Genomic DNA, 22,599 nt, shown 5'->3' with positions numbered 1-22,599 from the left:
AATCTTTGTAGCTTTGGTATGATGGTCTTTTTTTTGAAATTTTTTAGAAATTGAAATTATCACTATTAGACCATTATGCTAGTTTTGCCATTATGCAGCAATCCTGATGGCATGGTGTAAGCTATAACAAATATTATAGAGGTATACTTATGCAGAATTCCATAAAGAGCCAGTATGGTGTAGTGGTTAGAGGATTGGATTAGTATCTGGGAGACCGAGCTTTGAACCTGCTCTCTGCTATGGAAGCTTGTTGGTTGACCCTGAGCCAGTCACTTTGTTTCAGTCTAACCTACCTCACAGGATTGTGGTTGTGAAGATAAAATGGAGGAGGGAAGAATGATGTTGTAAGCTGCTTATGGCTCCCACTGGGGAGAAAAACCTGGCACAATATCTAAATAAATAACCAGAGAGGGAAGCAGATTCACAATTAGAACAACCTGACACCAGAAGTACACAGGCACCCCTAAATAATGTCTGAATGTAAATAAAATATTTCCCTTTTAATTATATGCTTTTTAAAAGTGGAGGCAGTGGCAGGTGAGGGAAGTACAGCTACTGAAAAAAGTACTGTACATGCTGACCTAATGGTGGCTCTTCCTCTGCTTACTAATATCCCATATCCCTCCTTCCGTTTTAGCCAATAAGCAGTATGACATCATGCCAGAAGATGTGTTAGCAGTAATTTCAAAGGGTTTTTTAAACTAAGGTGGTGACTGCAGCATGTGGTTCATATGTTAGTTGACAACAGATGCTATATTTTCTCGTGTATGGAAGAAAGCAATGTAATTGTGAGAGACAGACAAATTTGGATTTGTTTTGATGCATCTAGTCAGCATGCTGAACAAGTGGCTGTCTGCTTATGACTGGTGAGTCAGAAGGGAGCCCAACAGAGAGCTACTAAAGCGTAGTTAAGTGGCTCTGGCCCAGCAGACAAGAGGAGACAATCCCCCCAGTTGATGGGAAGAGGCAGGTGTGTATGGGTCCAAAACACAGATAATGAAGCCACCAACCACTGCTGAGATGTGAGCTGACACTAGGTTACCAACGCAGGCTTGGGAAATTCTTAGAGATTTCAAATGGTGCCTGGGAAAGTGGAGTTTGGTAGAGGAGGGACCTCAGTGGGGATATGATACCATAAGAACACCTTTTGAAGTTGCCATTTCCTCTGGGGAAAGAGATCTCTATGGTCTGAAAATCGACTGCAATTCCAGAAGAACTCCATATTCCACCTGGACTCTGGAAATCTTAGCTGAAACATCTACAGGTGCAGTATCTCTCTCTCTGGATATCTGATGTGCATAGGGTTGCCAAGTCCAATTCAAGAAATATCTGCGGACTTTGGGGGTGGAGCCAGGAGACATTGGGGTGGAGCCAGGAACAAGGGTGTGACAAGCATAATTGAACTCCAAGGGAGTTCTGACCTTCACATTTAAAGGGACAGCACACTTTTTAAAATGTCTTCCTTCCATAGGAAATAATGGATGGGGCACCTTCTTTTGGGGCTCATAGAATTGGACCCCCTGGTCCAATCATTTTGAAACTTGGGGGGTACTTTGGGGAGAGGCACTAGATACTATAGTGAAAATTTGGTGCCTCTACCTCAAAAAACAGCTCCCCCAGAGCCCCTAAAATCTCCAGATCAATTCCCCATTATACCCTATGAGAATCGATCTCCACATAGGGAACAATGAAGTGCTCAGCAGACGTTTCTCCCTCTCCCCCCCCCCCACGTTTCTGGCTACTCTGAAGTGAGGGATTGGCCTCTCTACTCATGAGTTGCAGCCAACTTCTTCCAAGTAACACAGACACCCCATCCCAAGAGGAAGCCTTTCCAATTGGAGACTGGAGCCTCCGGAGGGGGAAAGTCACATGGTGGCTTTGGGGGCAGGGCTTCCCCCCACTGGCCAGCTGACTGGGGGTGGGAAGGAGCCTGGGAAAGCAGAAGAACCCCCACTGGGACCTGGGGATTTACAAGCCTAGATGTGCAGTAGTGGATCTGTTACCCTGTTGTATTGCCTATGGAGTCCTTCATGTACATTTGTAAATAAAGCAAGGATATTTTAACAAAGAGGCCACAGTCTTTTTTCATCCTACTGGTACCTTTTGAATTTTGACAGTGTGGTGGGTGGAGCCACAAAATGGCTGCCACAGATTGGTTGCTGAGGGAGGTAGATCCAGCCACAAAATAGCTGCCACAGTTTGCCTTCAGTCAAGATCGTTGTGCTGTGGTGGCAACTGCTGCCAAAGAAACATATTTAAAAATCTATTCAGCCAACTTCCAATGGCTAATCAGAACCTTTGCAGGGCAAAAGCCCCCCTTGGCCCCATCCACTTTCTAAAAACAATTGGTGTGCATAGGGTTGCCAAGTCCAATTCAAGAAATATCTGGGGACTTTGGGGATGGAGCCAGGAGACATTGGGGGTGGAGCCAGGAGCAAGGGTGTGACAAGCATAATTGAACTCCAAGGCAGTTCTGGCCATCACATTTAAAGGGACAGCACACCTTTTAAAATGCCTTCCTTCCATAGGAAATAATGAAGGATAAGGGCACCTTCTTTTGGGGCTCATAGAATTGGACCCCCTGGTCCAATAGTTTTGAAACTTGGGGGGGTACTTTGGGGAGAGGCACTAGATGCTTGTGAAAATTTGGTGCCTCTACCTCAAAAAACAGCCCCCCCGCAGAGCCCCTGATACCCACGGATCAATTCCCCATTTCCTATGGGAATCGTTTTCCATAGGGAATAATTGCGCAGTAGACATTTCCCCTTCCCTCCCCCGCCACTTTCTGATGACCCTAAAGCAGGGGGGGGAGGGTCTCCAAACCTGGAGATTGGCAACCCCCTCTCTCTCACACACACACAGGCCCTTTTCACACTTACCAGTGGAAACCGGAAGGGAGTCGGTATTGTGCCGCCTTGCAGTAATCCGAGACAGGGATGGGAGTTTTCAGACACACGTTTTTTTCCCCGGTAGGGTTCCGTGATTGAAGCAAGCCATTTCACACTGTTCCGCTTTTATCTCGCTTCCACCAGCGCCAGCCGTTTTCGCCTGCCGGCGCGCGATCTCCGGCTTTTTTTTTTTTTGGGAACGTCGGGCAAAGATCGCTATAGCGGCATATCACAACAACACCACCATAGAGATGGCTAGGCTCCATTGAGATAAGTTACCAAGTTTCAGTGGCGGCGATCTATGGTGATGCTGTTGTGATATGTCACTATAGCGCTATAGCGATTTTAGCCGACGTTCCCCCCCCCCCAAAAAAAGCCGGAGATCGCGCGCCGGCGGGCGAAAAAGGGCGCGAAAACTGCTCCCGGGTTAGATACTGGACATTTCACACAGCGCCCCATAGCAATTTCAACCCGGAAGGAGGGGTTGAAAAGTGGAAGAAGCTGCTCTTTGTTAGTAACGACTCAGGCATGCCTCACTACCGGGACAGCCGCGGGACTGTGTGAAAAGGTGAGAGTATTCCGGTAGCAGCCAGTTACTGAATCAGGTCTGTCTGAAATGCCAACAGAGACCCGTTATTGTTCAGTAACTGACCAGCTGCCATACCAGAATACTTAGGCTGTGTGAAAAAGATCACACTTACTGGGTCTGGTTCCCCCACAACGACATGTGAAAAAAACAGGGGCTACGCTGTTCCCTCTCTCTCACACACGGTTGCTTTGAAACGAAAGCAAAACAAGCCCAGGGATTCTGTTGCTGACCTTTCCCATGAAGTACTTCCTGCTCAACTTTAAAGGCACACAGACACACACACATTTTGAAACAGACCTGTTTGCAGGTTTCTAAACCTGCCCAAGACCTAGAGCTGCATGGTGGCTGAGAGGGTGGGGCTTCCTCCGTCAGCCAGCTGGCTGGGGACGGGGGGAAGCCTGTAAAACTGGGGGATCCCCTGCTGGGACCTGGGGATTGGGAAGCCTAGGTGTGCACCAGAAAAGGTGTTGGAGGAACATCAGTCCTTTTTCCTTCAGGGGAACCAATCTGATAAGTGTTGGCTCCTGAAGCATCTCATGCTCAGAGAAGTGAGTGAGCATAACTATATGTAAGCAACAAGTGTGTCTAAGCAATAAGTGTTTCAGAAATGCTTAATGTTGATTGTACTGTGTTCTTATCCACTTGTGAAGGGTAGTTATAAATGTAAATGTAAAATATTCATCACAGTGCATTATATTTTAAGAGTGTTGAACCTCTTAGGAGTGACTCTACCATTTTGTAAAGCTTTTTTTACTTCTGTTTTTGACATTTTGGGGGGAGAATTCTTTCACATACACAGTTTTTTAAAAGGATGGCTGAAATGCTATTAGTCTGCCACCCACACTAAGCAAAGCTTTCCCTCCATATTTCACTTCTATTGTTGAAATGGGGTTAGTGCTCATGCAACACTAAGAATAAACTCAAGACTAAGAACCTGACCTTTGGAGAGGTCCTAGTTCTCACAGTTTATCTACCAAAGGGCAGGGAGGTATTTTGCAACACTCCAAATGCAGATCATGTTATTGAACATGTGGAGGTTGCACATAAATTTCAGTGGGCTGAAATGTGGGTAGAAGTTTGGATATAGATGGAAACTGACTGAAAGGGCAAGAAGCAAGGAAATTGTGTGGGAAGTGTGAAATTTTCAGATGAGAACACAGTCTGTTCAGCTGCAGAGATGCTGGCATGAAGTAATTTACCACCACCAGACATATAATTGACTCTATAAAGTTCAAGCCGAATTCTAAAATCAGGTGCAGGGTGCTTAGTGAAGGAAAACTTGAGATACACTGCAATGAATGCTGTGCTACATATCTGCAATTAAACAGTGGCTTTATAAAGAATTTCTGAAGTGAAATCTTTCCATACCATTGCTCTGCCATCATGCCATCCCATGGTTCCAGCCACCTAGTTACAAATCTGAATCGAATTTCAGAGGGCAAATCTGTCTATATCCAGTGCTGCAGGATTATTTTTCCCTACCTTTATCCCCCTTCTTCCAATCCTGTAACACTGTATATTATAAGAGAATAGTATTTTAAAAGACTGAACATTTTATTTTGTTTTCAAATAAAGAATTACCATAGGTATAACAGCATATTTGTAGTATAATAGCTACTTCTGTGTTGTTGTTGATGATGATGATGATATTGGATTTATATCCCACCTTCCACTCTGAATCTCAGAGTCTCAGAGCGGCTCACAATCTCCTTTATCTTCCTCCCCCACAACAGACACTCTGTGAGGAGGGTGGGGCTGAGAGGACTCTCACAGCAGCTGCCCTTTCAAGGACAACCTCTGCCAGAGCTATGGCTAACCCAAGGCCATTCCAGCAGCTGCAAGTGAAGGAGTGGGGAATCAAACCTGGTTCTCCCAGATAAGAGTCCGCACACTTAACCACTACACCAAACTGGCTCTCACCAAACTAGTTCTATAAATCCTGCAGTGAATGGCCCTCTATGCATTTTATTTCATAGCATTTTAATGCTGTATTTCCACAATCTATTATTCGCCACAATGGAAACTAACTTTAGAAATCCTCAGACTTGCAAACTCTTTTTGTCCTTGTCCTACTTGCTTTTCTCTCACTGCTTTTGATGCTCCTTGGGTTTTTTGTCCATTAGAGCATTGGTTGGAATAGTTTTCTCTCTTTAATAACACTCCTCCTCAAAACACTTCAGTACCCTCTGCATTGCTTCATTCCGATCATCAGTTTCCTCTTTCTGTGTCTTTCTCATCTGCCCCCAACTGACTACAGATGCTAAAGGAGCTGGATACTCACTCGTCACACTCTGGCTCTTCCCTATTAAGGTCCTCAGCCCAGGACTAGACTCTTAATTGGTATCAAGGAGGGGAAATGGAACCATCTGTAGAATGGTATCCCAGACCTATGCTCTGTCTGGGTGGGTGGGGAAATATTCCAGAACTAGTTCCCACCTGTATATCCAGGTCATCATGTACTAGTGACACACTGGCATTGGTAAGGGTAATTTCCCTCATTTTTCTCTTCTTGTTGTGAAGGATATAAAGGATAGAAACAGACCATGTGATAATAATGCCTATTTAAAATTATTGGGGCATCCATAATAACTAGCTACTAGCAGCAGAATGAACAGAGTTTATTATTTGTACCTAATATAGCTATCAGCTTTACAATTAATGTATGGCCTATGTAGGCAAGGCAGTGGAGTCAACAACACTATAGCACAGAGGTTGTTCCAATGTAGACTAAGAATGAATCAATACCTAGGATACTCTTGCAAGGAAGGCCCCACCCATCTAGGACTAATCTAACAGTACTTAAGACACTGTGCCTGGTTACAGCAGAAAGTGCTGTAATAGGACTGAAGCAGTTCAGGGCTTAGATAGACTGAGGAGTTGGTTGGGAAGAGAGACCTTTGGCTTAGCAGCAGGTTCTAGGGTGGAGTGTTCAAGGTTCATGTTGTGTCCTAGGCTCAAATGGGAGAACTGTTACTTTTGGAGGGAACTGTTACTTTTGGAGGGAAGCCGAACAAGCCAGAGCTTGAACTCCACACCAGGGTTCCAGAGAAGGCCTAAGCGTGCCCAATCAGGGGCAGGATTGAAACATAAGTAGCCAATCAACATCCAGGCTCATACTGTACCCTGATAGGCCCTTAGGGCCCTCTAAATAGCCAATACGTGTAGATAGTTAAGGACCAATCAGAAGGGGGCAAGAATTGTATAAAGGAGCGGGAAGTTTGAACAGAGCTCAGTGTGTTGTGTGTGTGTTCCTGAAGTAAAGCTTGCTGAAATCACTCTCCGACTCTGGTCTCTTACTGCGCCGACCCCAGTACATTACAGTTCAAGTCCAAATCAGAAAGCATGGGTTAAACAGGCTGGTGTCTCAATGGTCTCAGTTTGCAGCAGTGTTAGATGTCAGTCATCTACTCCTCTGAGTCTAGAGTTGTCCATACTCTGATCAAAGGCACTATACACTATATTCCGGTCCAAGGCACTATAAGAAGCAAATGACCAGGCTGAATAGAATTCTTTTATTTAATTTATTCATGAAAGATGTGGAACTAAGGGTGAGTAGTGTAGTAGCTAAGTTTGCAGATGACACAAAATAATTCAGGATGGTGAAAACCAACACTAATTGTGATGAGCTCCAAGAGGATCTCCACAAACTGGGTTGAGTGGATGACAATGTGGTAAATGAAGTTCAGATTCAGTTATAGATTCAGATTCAGAAATGAAGCTCCAAGTTGGTAAACGTAAGGTGATTCACACTGGGACAAAAAATCCCAACTTCAAGTAAAGGCTAATGGAGTCTGAACTTGATGAGACTGAGAAGGAAAAAGATCTTAGGGTCATAATGGCAGGCCTGGCATGTGGGAGTAGGCAATATAAGCAACTACTAGGGCACTGCATGGCCTACAGGGTGCCACTAGGTGCCCCCTCCCCACACACCAGCTGGTGCAGCTCTCTCTTTTCACTGCCCAAGACTCAGGCGGAGGAAAGAGGCAGCTTGGCCTAACTTCTGAGATGCCTCCCCTACAGGGAAGATAGCCTGAGAGCAAGAACAAGGCCCTGTGCCAGCTCTTTTCCCCACCCGAGACTTGGATGGAGGAAAGAGGCGGCTTGGCCCCGCTCCCGGGCTGCTTCCCCTGCAGGAAAGGCAGTCCAAGAGCGAGGATGAGGCCCCGCTCCGGCTCTTTCTCCCACCTGAGACTTGGGCAGAGGAAAGAGGTGGCTTGGTCCTGCTCTCAGGCTGCCTCCCCTGCAGGAAAGGCAGCCCGAGAGTGAGGACGAGGCCCTGTGCCCATTCTTTCCCCCACCTGAGATTTGGGTGGAGGAAAGAGATTGCACCATGTCACCCTACTATTTAAAGACCCCTGCCGATCAGCTGATCAGCAGGGGTCTTTAAATTGGAGGGGGAAGGCAGATTGGCTGTTTCTGCTTGGGGGAGAAGTGGCAGAAGTAGCTCCATCTCCACCCCCCTTTTAAAGGTCAGGGACAGGGGCACGGGTAGGGCAGCTGCATGGGGTGGCAAAAACCCCAGCACCTCTTCTGCATAATGGACAGCTCAATGAAAATGTCAACCCAGAGTGCCGAAAGCAGTGAAAAAGGCAAATTCTATGTTAGGGATTATTAGGAAACAGATTGAGAATAAAAGGCCAATATTGTAATGCCCCTATATAAATCAATGATGTGGCCTCATCTGGAATATTATGTATGGGTCTGGTTACCATCTCAAAAAGGACGTAACAGTTGTGGAAAAAGTAAGAAGAGAGCAACCAAGAGGATTGGAGCATCTTCCCTATGAGGAAAGACTGAGTTTCAGTTTAGAGATGACTATGCCTGAAGTGGGGAGAGTTGAGTAAGAGAATTTTTCTCCCTTTGTCAAAATATTAGAACTTGAGGGCATCCAATTTATTTATTTATTTATTTAGGATTTATATCCCGCCCTTCCCACAAGTGGCTCAGGGCGGCTTCCAAAAATTGGTCAAACATAAAAATTAAACAATTTTAAATATATAAATAATTAAACGTTAAACAGTTAAAACCTTAAAAACCAGTAGGCATTCCAATACATATAAAACAGATGTCTAGCAAGCTACCTTGAGTTCTCATCTTAGCTAGGTGTAGGCTAGCCGGAAGAGGGTCGTCTTACAGGCCCTGCGGAACTGAACAAGGTCCTGCAGGGCCCTCACCTCCTCCGGCAGCTGATTCCACCATGTAGGGGCCATAACGGAGAAAGCCCTTTCTCTGGTGGATTTCAAGCGGGCTTCTTTCGGCCCAGGGATAGTGAGGAGATTTTGTGTTCACGACCTCAGTACTCTCTGGGGAACATGTGGGGAGAGACGGTCCTTCAGGTAGGCAGGTCCCAGGCCAATGAAGCTGATAAGCAGTAGAGTCAAGATGGACAAAAGGAAATGCTTCTTTACACAGAGAGTGATTAAAATGGATTTTTTTGCCAGAGGATATAGTAATGGCCACAGGAATAAACAGCTTCAAAAGCAGATTAGACAGATTCATGGAGGATAGGTCTATCAGTGGCTTCTAGCCAAGGTGACTGAGGGAAAACATTCTCCTTCAGAGGCAGTCAGCCTCAGCATCCCAGTACCAGGAAGCAATATCAGGGGAAGGTCTAGGCCTCTATGTCCTGTTGTTGGCCCTCCAGAGGAACTGATTGGCTGCTATGTAAGACAGGATGGACTAGATGGACTACTGATCTGATGCAGCAGGGCTCTTCTTATATTTCTCAATGTCAGGGCTTTTTTTGTAGAAAAAGCCCAGCAGGAACTCATTTGCATATTAGGCCACATCCCCTGGCAGCCGGATCTGCCGGATCTGCATTCCTGTGTGTTCCTGCTCAAAAAAAGCACTGCTCAATGTTGATAGATCTTTGGTATGACCTAATAGAGCTATTCCCACATTCTCAAGAACCTTAATAGAACAGGATTATTATATACACCCATCCATGTATATTATATGCCCTCTATCTTCTTTAAAGCAGTATTAGCCCCCATGGTATTACTTTCAGCTGACTCTTTTTATTGTAGTCTCTTCCAGCTACAACGGAAGACGAAAAGAAGAAGACACTCCCAGGTGCCAAGAAGCTACCAGGACCTGCTGTTAACTTGTCAGAGATCCAAAATATAAAGAGTGAGCTGAAATTTGTCCCCAGAGCTGAACAGTAATAGAAATGAAAAGGTAAGTCAAAGGTCTTGTTCAACATGTCGCTCAAGTGCAGACCCATATGAAGACCACTGACATTAGTGGTACTCCATCAATGGATTAATGTGAAGGGCTTGTACTAGCAGGGGATATCAGAGCAAAATTCATAATATAGGAGATCTTCCACATAGTTCAATGCTTTTGGGAAGTGAGGTTTTCCATGCTACCTCACATTCATGCACCTGTGGAGGTTTATTGGCTTCTCTCTGATCTTTCTCAAACCTGCTTTGCTCCCAAGTTTTGGGAGAGATTGCAGTAAAGCCTGGATGGCTGCTTTGTGCATGACTAAATTCAGATTTTCTGGCCCACATGGCAGACTTTTGCCCTGGCCCTGTCTCCATGGCAGTCATTTCCTCCACCTACTACCAGGGGACTTTTTTTAATAGGCCCTAGAATACTATTATATAAATATATTGTTATAGTGATATATATAACAGGTTATTTGAATCCCATATTTCATTTTAAAAGGTAATTCCCTAGACTCTCCCTTTGCAGAGATACAACAAAAGGCACATCTTTGCAAAGGAAGATGCTGGAAAGTCCTTGTTTAAAAAATGAAAACTTGGAATTCAGAGGATCTGCCATACCTATCTTAAAATGGTATATCAATATAATGATATTCTTGTGCTGATTTTTAATTAAAAATACAAGAACACTGGTGGCTTTGTGATTGCAAAGTAGTTTCTGTTCTTCAGCTTTGCAGTTTTAGAATATAAGACCATAAGAAGCCATGTTGGATCAGACCAATGGCCATCCAGTCCAACACTCTGCGTTACACAGTGGCCAAAACTCAGGTGCCATCAAGAGGTCCACCAGCAGGGCCAGAAATCCAGAAGCCTATCCACTGTTGCCCCCCAAACAACAAGAATACAGAGCATCACTGATACAGACATAGTGTTCCATCTATACCTTGTGGCTAATATGTTTATCCAGTCCCATCCTGAAATTGTCTATGCTTGTAGCCACCGCTTCTTGCAACACTGAATTCCACATGGTAATTACTCTTTGAGTGAAGAAGTACTTTGTTTTATCTGTTCTAAACTTCTCATTAATTTCATAAGTGCTCATGAGTTCTTGTATTGTGAAAAAAGGAGAAAAGTAATTTCTCTGCCTTCTCTATCCCATGCATAATTTTGTAAACCTAGATCATGATACCCTCATTCATAATTTCTCCAAGTTAAAGAGCCCTAACCTCTTTAACCTTTCTTCATAGGGAAAGTATTCCACCTCCTTAATTATTTTAATTGCCTTTTTCTGCATCTTTGAGGCTTAGGGACCAGAACTGTACACAACATTAGAAATGAGACTGAACCATAGATTTATACCATAGAGTCATTATGATACAGGCTGATTTGTTTCCGTCTCCTTCCTAATAATCCCTAGCATAGCATTTGCCTTGTTTAATTGCAGTCACACACTCAGGGCCAGCCCTGCCACTAGGCAAACTAGGCAATTGCCTAGGGCGCTGGCCTTCTGGGGCACCAAATTGGATGCCCCCATGTAACTAAGTGAAGGAGGTCTGCCATCCAAATATTTGCCAGAGTTGGTCCTGCTCAGCTTCTGAGATCTGAAAAGATCAGACTTGCCTGGGCTATCCAGGTCAGGGAGCAGTTTCAAGTTGTGTGCTTTTCATTTTCCCCACAATTAATCTGTTTTTGAAAAATGATTATCAGTGGGGGGGGGGGCACTAGAAGTTAGCCTTGTCTAGAGTGCCAGATACTCTAGGGCCGGCCCTGCACACACCGAGTCAACATTTGCAATGAGATCATCCACAACTCCAAGATTTCTCTTCAGGTCAGTTTCTGCCAATACAGTCCCTATCAATGTATCTTCATTAGTTACGATTTTTTGTTCCAGTGTGCATTACTTTGCACTTGCCACTGTTGAAGCTGATTTGCCACGTTGACACCCAGTTGCCCAGCCTCAACATATTCATCTGGAGCACCTCACGGTCTTCTCTGGTTCTCACCACCCTGAACAACATAGTGTCATCCACAAACTTAGCCACTTCAGAGTCAGTTTGGTGTAGTGGTTGATGATATGATGATATTGGATTTATATCCCGCCCTCCAATCCAAAGAGTCTCAGAGCGGCTCACAATCTCCTTTACCTTCCTCCCCCACAACAGACACCCTGTGAGGTGGGTGGGGCTGGAGAGGGCTCTCACAGCAGCTGCCCTTTCAAGGACAACCCCTGCCAGAGCTATGGCTGACCCAAGGCCATGCCAGCAGGTGCAAGTGGAGGAGTGGGGAATCAAACTCTGTTCTCCCAGATAAGAGACCGCACACTTAACCACTACACCAGACTGGCTCACCAAACTGGTTAAGTGTGCGGACTCTTATCTGGGAGAACCGGGTTTGATTCCCCACTCCTCCACTTACAGCTGCTGGAATGGCCTTGGGTTAGTCATAGCTATCACAGGAGTTGTCCTTGAAAGGACTGTGAGAATCCTCTCAGCCCCACCCACCTCACAGAATGTCTGTTGTGGGGGAAAAGATATAGGAGATTGTAAGCTGCTCTGAGTCTCTGATTCAGAGAGAAGGGCGGGGTATAAATCTGCAGTTCTTCTTCATTGCTAATTCCAACTCCAAACAGGGCAGTAGCCATGGGGGGGGGGGGGCACAGGAGTAGTGCCCCTTATAGAATCTGCAGTACTCCCACCCAATCTTCCCTAATCTTCCCTTTAACCAGGGAAAATTGGGTGGGGGAACTGCAGATTCTATAGGGAGAACTGCCCCTGTGCCTCCTTGCTGGCTATGGCCTCAACTCCAACACATTAAGGAACAAGTTAAAAAGCACTGGACATAGTATCAATCCCTGCTGTACTCAAATGCTTGCCACCTTCCTTTTATACTCACTCTCTGCTTCCTGTTAGTTCGCCTGTTTTAATCCACAAGAGGATTTCTTAATTTATCCCATGACTGCTGGATTTACTTAGTAGCCTTTAATGACGAACTTTATCAAAAGATGTCTGTAAATCTAGGTAAACAACATCTACCAGGTTACCCTTGTCCATATGTTTGTTCACCCCCTAAAATAACTCTAAAAGGTTAAGTGAAATGAGATGTTGCTTTACAGCATCCATGCTGATTCTACCTCAATATCTTCATCAATGTGCCTACTAATTCTGTCTTCAATATAGAATTCTACCAATTTACCCAGTATTGACTTTAGACTGACTGGCCTGTAATTTTCCAGATTTCCTCTGGAACATTTATTTATTTATTTTTAAGATGGGGGGTTATATTGCCTATATTGACTATCTTCCAGTCTTCTGGAATGGAGGCAGATTTTAGTGATAGATTGCATATTTTTGTCAGGAGATCAACAAGTTCACATTTGAGTTCTTTCTTGGATGTATGCTATCTGGGCCTGGTGATTCATCAGTCCATCAGTCACAGAACCTCATCTTTCTTCACCTCAATCCAACTAAGGTCGTTTGACACCCCTACTGAAATCAGTGGTCCTGGAGTGGGCAACCACCTCTCATCTTCCACAGTGAAGACACAGACAAAACATTCAATTTCCCTGTCTTTTAAAGTTTAAATTATATACTAGTATGTAACCATAGTTTATTTCGTGTATTTTTTTGTTAATGGTTATGCATCCTAAAAATTACTTTTAGTATTGCCCTTGGAATTTAACATTTTGACTTTTGCCACAGAGTTTCCATATACATACTAGTTTACTTTACAGTGGTAATCCAGAAAGGAGAATATGTAGAGACTCAGAAAAGGAGTTAGGTTTTTTTCAAAACCTGAAATACCTCTGCCTGCATCACTAGTTTCTACCTGATTTTTTTTGCCAGCCTCTGTAAAAATAATTGACAATTGTGATAGGTATTCTAAATTAAAATATGATTTATTCTAATTTACTTTTTGCCCCATTTTGAATAGAAAGGAGCAATATCAACATGAGCATTCTTTAGAGTCCTGTAACCATTGGTATACAAATAATTTGGCACAGACCATTCCTTTCATTTCATTTTAGCTTGGCAAAGCATTGCCTTGAAGAATATGGGTAGGATAAATATGCTTTTAGTTCTACTTAAAAAAGAGTAAAGCAGCTTTTAATCAACAGAAGAAATTTTCCTTTGGCGCAAATACTGCCCTGAATGCTCAAGGCTATGGATATGGTTCCTCCTAATCCTGATCCATTTCCATGTGACATTCTTGTAACTCAGGGCTGTTAGAGTCCCTATAAAAATAATCAGGATGACTTTAGTCACTCATTCTTGGCCTCAAAACAAATAAGTACAGTCAATTGAATGCCAGCCAGAAGAGGACAGTCTTGCAGGCCTTGCGGAACTGAACAAGGTTATGCAAGGCCCTCACTTCATCTGGCAGTTGGTTCCACCAGCAAGGGGCTACAATTGAGAAGGCCCTGTCTCTAGCTGATTTCAATCGGGCCTCCTTCGGCCCGAGGATTACTAATAGGTTTTGTGATCACAATCTAAGTACTCTCAGGGGAACATGTGAAGAGAGATGGTCCCTAAGGTAGACAGGTCCTAGGCCATATAGGGCTTTAAAGGTAATAACCAGCACCTTGTAATGAACCTGGTATACTATTGGCAGCCAGTGCACTTCCCGTAGTCCCAGCTGAATGTGCTCCCACCTGGGAAGCCCCAATAACAGCTGGACGGCCGCATTCTGCACTAGCTGCAACTTCCGGGTTCGGCACAAGAGCAGCCCCATGTAGAGGGCATTACAGTAGTCCAGCCTCGAGGTGATCGTTGCATGGATCACTGTTGCCACGTTGCCGTGCTCCAGGAAGGGGACCAACTGCCTTGCCTGCCTAAGATGAAAAAATGCGGATTTAGCAGTGGCTGCTATCTGGGCCTCCATTGTCAAGGCAGGCTCCAGCAGCACCCCCAAGCTCTTGACCTGTTCTTTTAGGGCATTGTAAACTCACATCATAAGTCACAGATAGCTTATGTACAAATTATAACTTTGAAAGAGGAAATGTTTAATTTATATTCTGCTAACATCCAGAAACAAAAGGCTATAGGTCAAGGTTTTTTCCTAACTAAGGTTTTTTCCAGCCTGAATGACGAGAATAGCAATTAATATATTAATAATATTGAGGAGTCAACAGAATAAAAGAATGTATCCCCCCAACCACCACCCAAAGTATCAAAGAGAGCCAGACATGTCTAATTCATGTGTTGCAGGGATGTGAACAACCATGCCCGATTTGGCACACAGGAAGAAGGTAATTTAAGCATTTCCCCACCACCACCGCTTCCCAGTCTGAAGTAAGCTTAGGAAACTGCTATTATTCCACTGGGGAAGTTTAAATTAGAAAGGAATGGTTAAGTTCCCAGAAGGGTGAAACGTGCACACCTGTACAGTCTTCTACAGAACCAAAAGTGACTGTTCAACATTTGTTTATTTTGCATGGACAAGAGATCTCCTCTTCTTCCTTCCTTGCTAGCTGTGATGAAATCTGATTTTGAGTTGCTTACCAAAAGCATTTCAATTAAAAATTTCTGGCAAGGTGAGCTCTGCACTACAGTAGCTGCTTCCATGAATAGATTAATGCAAGGTGCCCAATAGGTCATCGAGAGGCAGAGCATAGCTCTGCCAAGTCACCACAAATTGTGCTTCATTGATGTAAAGGCTCCCATAGCTTCAATTAAAGGATCAGGTTTTTCCATGTCTTTGGAAATCTTGAGAGAAAAAAGTACAATGCAGAGGAAATTTCAAGGAGAACATAATTAGGGACTTCTGACTAAGGATATTACATAGTGCTGCTAATTACTTCTATATGGGCATTGTGAGATCTGTTAGAACCATAGTTTTGTGTTAGAGGTATTATGGCAACATGCACTTTTAAGAGTAGGTAATAATAAATAATACAAATAATGAACCGTACAAATTACATAAGCTTTTCAGCAAAGGGAGTCTTCCAACTACCTTCACCAAAGTACAGGTCTAATTGCTCCCAAGGAAGTAAAGAGCAACTCTTACCCTTATTAATGCCTCTGTTAAATTCTCTGTAGCTGCATAAATTGTAGCCAATTAAGTTGACAAAGGGATCTCAAATATCATGGCTCCAGCCTGGTAATCAAGCTAATTTATTTCTTATACACTTGGTCTCCACCAGCACTCCCTTTTGTAATTTGTTGCTCATGTCACTTGATAGAAGGCTACTTAATTATGTTTTCTGAGTCCTATGCTCAAAAGCAATATGCTACTTTTTAGTTGTTTTATACTTTGAGTATATTTTCACTTTCGCTTTTTTCTTGGAGTAATTCACTTAATGTAAAATGAAATGAAAATAGCACTCATAACTACTCAGAAGGTGCAACTGTGTTTAGGATGGTACTGTAAAATATCTATATTTATTAACACACAATTCCTTTTTATTGTTCATCTAGATTGAATTATCATAAATCGGTGTACTTCCTAGAGAATCCAGTTTATTTTCTAAATTGTTTATTTTAGATTGCTTGTCTTTATCAGATTTTCTCAATATGTAGAATACCTCAATTGATAAAAGGCTACTATAGTTGATATATTGTTTGCATTATAACATTACTGTCCAGATTCATTGCGGTCATGGGAGTGAGTTGTCTGATTCATTCAACCTGGAACTTGATGTCCAGATCAACTGGACATGTTAGATAAGGCTGATTGCTGTCTCAGTTTATATTTAATTTATAGTTAAATGATTTGTCAAGTATACTTAATTTATACTTAAATTATTTGTCTGGGTTCCACATGAAAAATTTATACTTCAGTGATTTAACTGGGTCCCACACAAAAAAGCTGTAAGAAACAAAGTCAAATCCTGTATTCAGGGTATTTTGAGTTTCTTTTGAACAAAAGGAAGGAGATATGTACCAAGAGCTAGTCAGGTTTTTAATCTAAAGGTAATTCCTACTACCTTATATGAGGCGGGAAAAAAGATTAAGGTGGTTATGGAATCCATTGATTTTCCACTCCTTTACTTTACTTTACTTTCTTCACAATTTTTTGGAATATGGCACCCTGATTCTCATCCCTCCTATGCTTATCATCTGACCTCACTTGGTCTTCTTAGGGCTTTTACTCTTGCTCGAAGGAATGCCATTCAATGAGAGGTTACAAGAGGCTACTCTGACAGAATTTGCTCTTACTTCCTTGGAAAAATAGGGGATCAGAGGAATGCTGTAGACATAGTTTATCTTGATTTCAGTAAGGCTTTTGATAAGGTTCCACATAATATTCTTGTTGACCTATTGTAAAAATATGCTTTGGATCCTATTACTGTTTGGTGGATCTGAAACTGGTTGACAGATCACCCCCCAAGAGTGCTTATGAATCATTCCTCATCTTCTTGGAAAGGAGTGACAAGTGGAGTGCTTCAAGGATCTGTCCTGGGACCTGTTTTTTAATATCTTTATAAATTATTTGGATGAAGGAATAGAGGGAATGCTTATTAAATTTGCAGATGATACTAAATTGGGAGGGGTAGCAAATACAGTAGAAGACAGAGTCAGGATACAGGATGATCTTGACAGGCTGGAAAACTGGGCTAAAACAAATAAATGAATTTTAATAGGGATAAATGTAAAATTCTGCATTTAGGTAGAAAAAATCCAATGCTTAGTCATAGAATGGGGAAGACTTGTCTAGGCATCAGTATATGTGAAAAGGATCTAGGAGACATAGAGGACCATACACTGAATGAAATTTTGGGCTGTATCAACAGAAGTACAGAGTCCAGATCATGCAAAGTTATGGTATCACTTTACTCTGCTCTAGTAAGAGCTCACCTAGAGTTTGTGTTCAGTTTTGGGCACCACAATTTAAGATGGATATAGACAAGCTGGAATGTGTTCAGAGAAGGACCAAGTCCTACAAGGAAATGCTGAAGGAGCTGGGTGTGTGTAGTCTGGAGAGGAGATGACTGAGAGGTGATATGATCACCATCTTCAAGTACTTAAAAAGCTGTCATATAATAGAGGATGGTGCAGAGTTGTTTTCTGTTGCCCCAGAAGGTTGGACCAGAACTGCTGGGTTGAAATAAAATCAGAGGAGTTTTTGACTAAGCATTGGAAGAACTTCCTAACAGTTAGCGTGGTTCCTCTATGGAACAGGCTTTCTTGGGAGGTGGTGGGCTCTCCTCCATTGAAGGTTTTTAAGTAGAAGCTAGATAGCCATCTGACAGCAATGCCGATTCTGTGAGCTTAGGCAGATCATATCAGGAAGGGTTGCGTCAGTGCTTAGTTTTTGTGGCTTTTTCTTACACACCCAAAGAAATGTTGTTCCCTGCTTTGGGGTCAGTCAGTAATTTTTATCCAGGCCAGTTTGATTAGGGAACCTGGAGGTTTTTGTCATCTTCTGGGCATGGAGCAAGGGTCACTGGGGATGTGTGAGGGGAGATATTTGTGAATTTCTTGCATTGTGTATGGGATTGGGCTAGATGATCTTGGAGGTCTCTTACAACTCTATGATTCTCGTATTTTATTAGAATGCCCTCTATATTTTAACAAGATGTCATTTCATTCTACCATGGTTGATGAATTTCTGTGATTCTAATCCAAGCATGGTGGTCCCCTTTCTACACTTAGATAAAAATCTTAATGCAACTTTGGATGTTGCAAATTTTTTTTTCCTTTTGTCTTTTGAGAAATAGAGACTATAAATGAACAGATTTGTATTCTGCTCAAAGAATTGAGCCATAGAGCTTTTATTGGATAAAGGAAAGGAATAATAGCATTCTACAGAGTTACATCCTTCTAAATGCATTGAAGTCCATTGTAAATCTACAGTTTCAGATTTTTAAAATAAAAAAAAAAATCTAGTCCTTCCAAAGCACAGAGATACAACATCCTCACTGTTTCCTGTATTTTTAAAATCAGGCTTATAATTAGTCAGTTAAGCATGGAAGTAGGTTGGAATTTAGTATACTTTTCCCAGTTTCATCATTGGGAAGGAAATCTGAAATGCAACCAATTGATCATTTGAATTAATATTCATCCCAACTAGTAAAATTTATGCTCAGTTAATTCAATTTTGCAACAAAACAAAACAATAAAATAAATCAATTTAAGACATGCCAAACAAAAAGTTCACACACACACAAAATATAGTTAAATAAGCTATTGGATTGAATTGAAGGCCATTTTTACCACCCTTCCCTCCCTAGGCTAGCTTTGCAATCCTAACAAGTTGCTGGTGCCGTGGCCGGCGCATGGGAGTAGGCAGGGTAAGTGACTAGCTAGGGTGCCACCCCACCTCGGGGCACCATGAGGTGCCCCCTTACTCCCCTACACTCTTTGGAGGCTTCCTTGGAAGCCTCTGAAAAGTGTGGCATTTTAGCAGCGCCTGGCCACTTTCGGGTTGAAAGTGGCCGAGCGGCACCTTTGCATGACATTGACTAGAACTGGGGAGGGAGAGGCGCGGCAGGGGGCTGCCTGGAGTGGCAGAACCCACGCATCCGGCCTGGCTGCTGCTTCTATATACCTTGCAAAAAGAAGGGGGAATTAGCTGGAATTGTGGTACACGCTTAGGACATAATTTCACAATATGCCCAATATGTGTAAGGCCATGTGTCCTTCCAGCACATGGAACCAGAGAAAAGAGGTGAAAAGCCCACTCACTGCCATTTTCCCTGATGAAAAGTGGGTGGGAGGAAAATCAGTAGCTCCTTTGCCCCTGTTTTATTGTTCCCTGCACCACTGAGCAAACAAGTGATCTTTAGAGTTGGTTCCTCTGACAGTAATTCTGGTCATACACCCATGTCCTGACACATGTCAGGTGTATCATGTAGTCTGGCTAGGGTTGCCAAGTCCAATTCAAGAAATATCTGGGAACTTTGGGGGTGGAGCCAGGAGACTTTGGGGGTGGATCCAGGAACAAGGGTGTGACAAGCATAAATGAACTCCAAGGGAGTTCTGGCCATCACATTTAAAGGGACAGCACACCTTTTTAAATGTCTTCCTTCCATAGGAAATAATGAAGCATAGGGGCACCTTATTTGGGGCTCATAGAATTGGACCCCCTGGTCCAATCGTTTTGAAACTTCAGAGGTACTTTGGGGAGAGGCACTAGATACTATACTGAAAATCTGGTGACTCTACCTCAAAAAACAGCTCCCACAGAGCCCCCGAAACCTCCAGATGAATTCCCCATTATACACTATGAGAATCGATCTCCACATAGGGAATAATAAAGTGCTCAGCAGACGTCCGCGCCCCCCCCCTCCCATTTTCCAGTGACTCTGAAGTGAGGGATTGGCCTCTCTATTCACAAGTTGCAGCCAACTTCTTCCAAGTAACACAGGAAGCCTTTCCAATCGGAGACTGGAGCCTCCGGAGGGGAAAAGTCACATGGTGGCTTTTGGGGTGGGACTTGCCCCTGCTGGCCAGCTGACTGGGGGTGGGAAGGAGCCTGGGAAAGCAGTAGAACCGCCGCTGGGACCTGGGGATTGGCAAGCCTAAGTCTGGCCCTAAACAGTTATGTGGAAACATTTAAAAGGTTCAGCTGTGCAAGGCTACAGATTGCGATAAGCAAACTAAATGTTCCTAAAAACTAACCTCCATGAATATTTCCCCTTTTCTACCAGGACTGCAACCTTGCACTATGCCAGCTGCCATTGTCAGCAACTGATGGCTAAATGCCAACAAACAATTAAGGCTGGAAAAGGGTTCAGATATAGTTAGGCTGACCATATCCCCAAGGGATATCACTTCTGATGCTCGTTTTAAAGAGCTCTGAGTCAGAGTAATATTTAGTAGGTTTTATGTTTCATATCATTTCAAAACTGTTCTGGAAGATGCAACTCCTGCTTACTTCAGACTAAACCCCTTTCATGGGATAAAATAAACACACTGGGGGAGGGAGCAGAACCTTGTTTTGGCCTTGAAATCACCTGGTACTTGCCTGACAGGAAGCAAAAAGTAGGCTTTTAAAAAAACAAAGCTATTCACATTTGTTGCCTTGGAGCAAACTTTGTTCCAAATTATTCTAACGCCTGATTTGGCCATGCAGAACTATTTATGTAGCACAAACACAATGTCAGTAAGTGCACTTAGGGAAAGAGAAGATGGATTGCCTACATAAATATAGTTTAATGTCCATAATACTGGTCCTAAAAGAGCTAAACTGGAAAGAGCTTTTATGGTATAACATAAAACAGCAGAAAGGGTATCCCCAACAGCAAGAGGCATCCAGTAACATGTGCAGAAGAAAATGTACAGCAACTTTCAACCTCAAGACTAGGGAAGCCAAGTTTTCCTTCAAACTCAAACAAACAGTATCTACATGGTTTAAAGCAGAAAACATGTACAGCAAAAATATAGAGTGTACAATCATTGACATTCATTAAGGGGAAAAGGAAAAAGAATAGAAAGATACAAAACAGGGTCAAGAAATGCATTTTATGGGATGAACTTATGTGGTCATTTAAAACTGAACTCATATGTAAACCTACTTTAATTCCCACTGTACTCAGTGAGATAATTCCAAATCATGTCTATGGATGGAACCATGTATATACATGAGGTTGCTGTACTTTTCACTGTGCTTATATAGGTTAGATCCAAAGAACCATGAAAAGAGCTCTACCTATGGAATGGAATTTTTTCTGCCTCCACATTCTGTCTGCATTCCCTGTGGCCCTTCCACAGTGACTTCTGGAAGACAGTCAGTAGTGGCATGGGATATGAAAGGCTTGCATTAGGATGGAGGAATCAGAGGAAATAATTTTTTTGCCATTTTTGCCATTCTCATAGGGTAGCAGTTGTCATTGGTGTGTGGGGGGAGGTATTTGTGAATTTCCTGCAATGTGCAGGGGGATTGACTAGATGACCCTGGAGGTACCTATGAATTCTATGATTCTATGACTTCTCCCTTTTGTTTGTGTAAAGAAGTATCCTCTCAGACGGGGTTCTGGATCCACTCAGTGAGTTTGGGGTAAATTGACCTTACATATTTTATGAAGAAGAACTTTTAGATTTCACTTCATTGGGGACCCTGAGTTGGGTGAAAAGGTGTCATAGAAATGTTTTAAATAACAATGACATAAATGAATTGTTCCTAAGCGTGTCTGTTCAGAAGAAAGTTGCACTGATTTCAGCTGAACTTCCTTATACACATAGATTGTGTGGTCAAGTTGCAGTACAAAATCAGCCCCTTCAAGCAGTCTGCACCAGCTTCTGAATACATGGTCCTGATTGCCCCAACCCCCATTTTTCCCCTTTGAAAAATGCTAGAATGCAAATGTAGTTTCAAGTAGATAGCTTTGTAAAATCTGTACTAGTACTAGTAGAACAAATGAATTTCTGATGAATATCTGAAGAAGTGAACTTTAATTCACAAAAGCTTATACCCTGGAAAAATTTGTTGGTCTTTAAGGTGCTATTAGATTCAGTTCCCCCTCTCCCCCCTGGAGAGTTAGGAAACAGACAGCCAATTATCTGTGTGCAAAGTGTGCTTTGGGCGTATATTTCTCAAACAGAAGCCTCACATGACAATCTGCACTTCAAACTCAGGGGGAACAGTTTGGAATATAATATGGGGATCTGTTGTTGTTTTAATTACAAGTTCTTCTCTGCTTGCCCAAACACTTGTTCAGAGATAAAGGGACTCTCTAGCATGTAGAACCATTTATAATAACCTCTACAACCAGACATCTTTGGCTGATCCCACAAAAGGTATTGTCTCATACTGTTTATCAGCACATTAGCTTCCCATATATGCATTCAAACATAAAAACATAAGTGTGGCATCAATGACCAGAAAGACTGTTCTGAAATCACCACTCACTCATGAATTTCACTGTTTACCTTTTTGCCAACTTACCTAACAAGGTTGTTGTGAAGATTAAATAAAGTAGGGGGTGATAATATATGCTTTGTGTGTTCCTGGAGAAAGGGTAGGCTAAAAATGTAATGAACAATGCAGAAAGCAGCATATGACAGCAGAGTAATAA

At 42.8% G+C, this 22,599-nt stretch overlaps 1 protein-coding gene across 3 annotated transcripts in view; it reads left to right on the top strand.

Annotated features, from left to right (window-relative positions):
* Positions 1-22,599, top strand: part of SMPX (small muscle protein X-linked) — a 50,873-nt gene that overhangs the window by 14,161 nt on the left and 14,113 nt on the right. For all 3 annotated transcript variants that reach the window (XM_060234068.1, XM_060234067.1, XM_060234066.1), the window contains exon 4: positions 9,504-9,654. In XM_060234068.1, coding sequence (XP_060090051.1) covers positions 9,504-9,641 — 138 coding nt within the window. In that variant the 3' untranslated portion in view covers positions 9,642-9,654. The remainder of the gene's footprint in view (positions 1-9,503; positions 9,655-22,599) is intronic.

This window comes from Heteronotia binoei, chromosome 3 (assembly GCF_032191835.1).
Source record: "Heteronotia binoei isolate CCM8104 ecotype False Entrance Well chromosome 3, APGP_CSIRO_Hbin_v1, whole genome shotgun sequence".
Lineage (NCBI taxonomy): Eukaryota > Metazoa > Chordata > Lepidosauria > Squamata > Gekkonidae > Heteronotia > Heteronotia binoei.
This window is presented reverse-complemented; position numbering and strand designations above follow the sequence as displayed.